Consider the following 5,370-nt stretch of genomic DNA (forward strand, 5'->3'; position numbering starts at 1 on the left):
AGAAGCTACCGCGCGAAAAAAGGGCACATGCTCTGTTGTGCACTGCGTTTCCAGTCTTTTTAAGTACAGACTGTAAACTCACGTACTGTCTTTATGTAGTAAAGGATGTGTGTCTGTATGTATATATGTTTTTTTAATGTGTAGCACTTTTTAATGGGAAGTCTGTCACTACTTCAGTATTTGATTTAACCCGGTTTTGTTCGTGTCAGCAGTAGATCCATAATTTATGCTGTTTAGTTTTTGTTTAGACTAAACGGTCGGCGCAGTATTTTACTGTACTCCTTTAGAAAGGTAGCTACTGGGACCTCTCTATCAACACCACCAATGGATAAATAGAAGAGGAAGGTGTACATTGCCCGTAAAGAATGTGGCAGAGCATTGGTCTGACCTTCTTGGTTATTGTTGCCACCCTAGTATGTGTCTTGCTGTTCATGCTGTTTGGTAAGTACGCTGTCATAATGGGACCTAATTAACTTACAAATGTGTGCTTCAAAACAGCATGTATTTATAGTCGTGTATTTTATTCATGCACTAAACTGGTTGATCACTGTTAAAAGTATACGACTAACGGTTTCCAAACGTGAGCAGCAAACGTATAGCTACGTCTTCTTGGTTATAGTGGGAATAGGCTGATCACTTGAAATTAAATACAGTAGCAATGTCCTAGATTTGAAAACCACATCGTCGTACTAATCTACCTTCTGTACAGAGTGTCTCTTCAGTTTCATGGGTATTATCATTACATGCTTCTGCTCTCGGTATCTGCAGCAGTAATCACACAAACGTAGACCAAACATAATTTACTGTAATAAATACAATGACACATAGTCACACAAGAACAGCTTCGGTTCACGTAGGATTTGCTGCACATGTTTTAACAATTGTAAAACACATTACTTTGTGAAACTAATTCTACAAGGCAAGCCAAATGATCATGTTGAGAGATCTTAAATTGCATTTTAAGATATCTTAAATATGTGATGATATCTGTAAAACACTTTGTGATATCTCAAATTGATTTACAGATATCTTTAAATAATATGTACATACAGGGGTGTGGCATTTTTTTGGGGGGGGGGGAAAAACAAACTTCTTGTCCAAGGGACAAAATGCTAGACAAATCTATTTGTCCTTCTTAAAATTCTACTTGCCTCCTCCCCGCCGCACAACACAGACACAAACAAGTAGAATATAACTTGTAGGATTTTGCTTTTATTTAACAGTGAACACAATCAATTAATTAGTGATTAACGGGGGTGGATGGTTCACTAAATTCAAGATGTTCAAAATGTTCCCCTTGATGCCACCCCACCTCAACAAATGTATGACATACTGTACTTGAAGGAAGTGTTCCTTTCAGTGCAGCTTGGAACACATCTGCTAGTAAATATAAGTAACAAAGAGTACAACTATAACAAGCAATGGAGTTATTAAAATATAAAAATAGCTTCTGCCTGTTTTTTTTTTTCCCCACACTGAATTCAACTGCTGATGTACAGGTGTTTTGTACAGAAATGTATGCACAATTTTTACATATCAGTAAGGAAATACAGCTAAAGAAATTAGAGATGAAAGCATGCAGTATAAGTCTGGATTTTTTCATTAATTCTGCCTTAACTGGGGTCTGTCAAAACACACACCATGTACACACTCACCAAACCCACCACGAGACAAATGATTTCTCCTTCCCCGTTATACACTCCCCTATTAGCACTCAAGTACCTAATTGGGGAATGGCCACACCTGTGATTGCTGGCGGGAACAGATTTAACCTCATCCCTGCCAACCTTACATTCCCACACACACACTATTTACAGCACCAGGGCTTCTGCCCTGCCACATGAGGCTACTACTAAAAATGGAAACAAGTCTAACAAGAACAGGTCATTTCAGAGGGGCTGGTATGAGAGCGTGGATTGGCTGACTGGGGGTTCGCTCACATGGAGAAAGTATGGCTTACTGATTTAAAAAAAAATATGGATGCAAATCTATAAATAGCATATCTAGCTCGGCAGGGACTAGCATTCCGTTGTCACGATGAAACGCTAGTTTTCACATACAGGGAAATAAGTTTCACGAATTACTTTCTGCTTACATTGAACAAGAAATTATATTTACTAGTATGTCAAAAACCATAGAGAATGACTTGATTTTATCCATGTCCTTTACTCTGCTAGAAGAGATCAAGAAAGAAATTAATGAAGCTCCTGTTTTTGCATGGCAGATTGATGAAACAACATGTTTGTAGTTCTGCCTCTTCTGACTTAGAAGTCACCAGCAGCCACTGGTACAGAACGGTATATAATTATTTTGTTGGTCATTTATTGAAGTTATGTCACAGTAAGAAACATTAAAAGCTTTGTTTCACTCTTTTTTTTTTTCTTCTCTCTCTCCAGGGTGGTACGTTGTGTGGCAGCTGTTCTTGTCGAAATTTAAATTCCTGCGGGAGCTGGTGGGAGACACAGGGTCCCAGGAGGGAGACACTGAACCATCCGAAATGGAGGCAGAGCATGAGTCGCCTCCAACGCCCCGCCACAGACCCAAAACTGCCCGGCAACGGAAAGCACCAGCTGAAGAGGCCATGTAAAGTACCCGGCCTGGGCACCCTTCTCAAACCTTTTAGTTAGGCCTCTAAAGACAGCTGCATCCTACGAGTTGGTTTCAGACACAAAGCATATTTAATGTAACATTACTCTCAGTGTGGTACACCACTACTGAAATGTATGCAGTATCTACTATAAACCATGTTTTTCTGACTCTGGTTTCTCATTTGAGCACATGCTGCTGCTAGCGAGTAGTGCTGTTGTCCATTAAATTTTACTGCTTAGTTCTCGGGCATGCATTTGCTTGCCAAAACAAAAAATGCTGTCTTTTACAGACAGAGCAGCATTTGGCAAAATCAGCTTATTCTAATTGGACAACAGTTCAGTAGATTAGTAGATTTTCCAGCTCAGAACTGAATGATGCTCATAGTCATGCTAATGTGCAATGAAAGGAATATCTGATCGTGTCTAAATGGGGCAGCTGTAGCCAAACTGTTAGATGCTCTTCAATAAGCAACAGAACTTGATCCTTGGCCTGCTTCTGCCAGTAGGTACCTCAAAGGAAGAATGTTACATCATGACACAACACTACATGGTAATGGGCATTATTACATCCTAGTTTGCATGGCTTAACAGGTCTGTTTTATACAATTGTTATAAAAACAACTGATCATAGCTTTCAGCCCTCTGTGAAATGCACGTTGTGGTGCACATTCACATTATTTGTATGTTTTTTTTTTGTTTGTTTATTGTACAGTATCTGAATGTGTTGTGCTTTATGGTTAATGTAATTTGTATTTAACATCTCAACACTGTAAACTGTCAGTTTACAAGTTGTGTATTTCAGTTCTTTGCAATAGCTATTGCTCTAAATAAATATATTTCTTAAAAAAAAAAGTTTGTTTTAATGGTATTACTAAATAACATGCATGGCTTTGCATGAAAAAAAGAAGTCAAGGCAATGAAGTATCAAGATTTGTTACAATGTGAAGGAATAAAACCCTAAATTAAATGGACCTTTTTATATTTCAACTGATTAAAGTGTGAATGGCAGAACATAGCCTTATAAATTATATTCATTATTAGTTTATAGAAAAAAAAAAAAAAAAGTTTGTTTATAAAGTGAAAAGATTAACCCAGTTAACATGTAAAACTGTCCCATGCTAACATAGGTGTGTGTTTTTTTACTTTCTTGATCATTAATAGAGGGGACTTGATTTGAGGTTCCCCCATATAGGGGAGACTGGTGTGCTAACAAGGGACAAGCCTTGATGGGCCGAATGAATGGCCTTCCCTCGTTCCCAGACTTTTCTTATGTTCTTTTATAACGATATGTTAAAAAAACAATTATACAAAGCATAGTTTCATATTTGAAAGATTGATAGTTTTCTGTTACCAACTTGCACACAAAATTTTACAACAACAACAATAACAAAATCCCAGTAATGGATTAGGCAAACAAGTGATCTATTTGGCAACACATTTTGAAAAGGGCACTTTATGAAATTTGAATATCCCACTGGTATATTAATTCATGTGGATTTGTGTTGACTGCAAATGAAGCACATTTAAAGATTTTCAGGTGGGTAGTACAATTGATTTCGTGCATTGTCCACTTTTTCAAGGGCCGCGAATGTTTTCAGTCCCTTTTGCAAACTTTTACAGACAGAGAACAGTAATGAAACAGTCCACACGGGGGCAGTGTTGCCTAACTTTTAATATTTATCCAGCCAAAGTGAAATTCTTGTTACCAGAAAAATATTATCTACTTACCAGATTATACATTATGCTATCTGGGATTTACATTTGTCCCAGATGAAGCTTGTAATATGCATTTTTGTCACAGTTTATAAAGTAAATAATTTTCTGTTACCTTAACACTGCAGGTAGGTGTTGTAGTATAAAACCCACGAATATAATGACATTTATATTTAAGAGAATTTCCTCCAAGGAATATGATTTCTGTTTTGTTCCAATTAAGAAAGCAACCATTTTTCTTTGAAGATAACTTTATGTTTCAACAGCAGTAAGATAAAGTTCATACCTTGTTTACTTGCAGGACCATCTGATACACATTCTTCTTTAAAATCAACAAACTTGTGCTAAAGATCCCTTTGCTCTTTACTTGCATATCCCTAATAAGAAAAAGCATGCAAAGAACAAAAAGAATTTCAGCACAACAATTTAAGGAGGCTGTGAATATGGGCAACATGTTAACTATGTTATTAAGAGGTAACAAAAGGAAATTAAAGTCATAATCACAGTTTTGTAGATCAGTTTTAGACAAAAGTGTCCGTTTTAGTTTTTTTTACATAAAGAGATCAATTCCCAGATTATTTTAAAGTGTTTTGATGAGATTGTTCAAAATCTTTGTAATTCAAACCAATGCTGTTGGATTTTGATGTCTATACTCGTCCTGCTGATCATCACACTACATTATAATGTACAGACTATTAAACCACTAGATATTATTATTTTTTAAAATTAAACAAATGTAGAATATTTAGGTTGCTATTTGATGTATTATTTTATTCTGAATACAGCAAAAATTATGGTACTCACGGTACGGCTAGTTTCACGCTGGTCATTTTGTAAAGCCAAGCCGAGCCAGAACCGTGAAACTCTGGCCTCGCAAGATATACTGTCCGAAACAATAAAGTCTACCAAAAGATTTCACAGGAATTGAGAAAAGTGGGACTAAACCGCAGCGCGAAACAGTGTTGTGAAATAAATAAATAAATAAAATAGGATTACAAAAAAAAGATTATAACAATAAAAGCATGTCAGACCGCAAAAAAAGGAAATATTATGATTTAATGGACTCAGT

General features: G+C 36.4%; 1 protein-coding gene across 1 annotated transcript; it reads left to right on the forward strand.

Annotated features, from left to right (window-relative positions):
• smim13 (small integral membrane protein 13) lies at nucleotides 1-3,559 on the forward strand. Its single transcript, XM_034000788.3, has 2 exons — nucleotides 1-441; nucleotides 2,397-3,559. The coding sequence occupies exons 1-2, from the start codon at nucleotides 366-368 to the stop codon at nucleotides 2,585-2,587; spliced, it is 267 nt and encodes an 88-aa protein (XP_033856679.1). The 5' UTR covers nucleotides 1-365; the 3' UTR covers nucleotides 2,588-3,559.
• The last annotated feature ends 1,811 nt before the right edge of the window (nucleotides 3,560-5,370 follow it).

This window comes from Acipenser ruthenus, chromosome 4 (assembly GCF_902713425.1).
Source record: "Acipenser ruthenus chromosome 4, fAciRut3.2 maternal haplotype, whole genome shotgun sequence".
NCBI lineage: Eukaryota > Metazoa > Chordata > Actinopteri > Acipenseriformes > Acipenseridae > Acipenser > Acipenser ruthenus.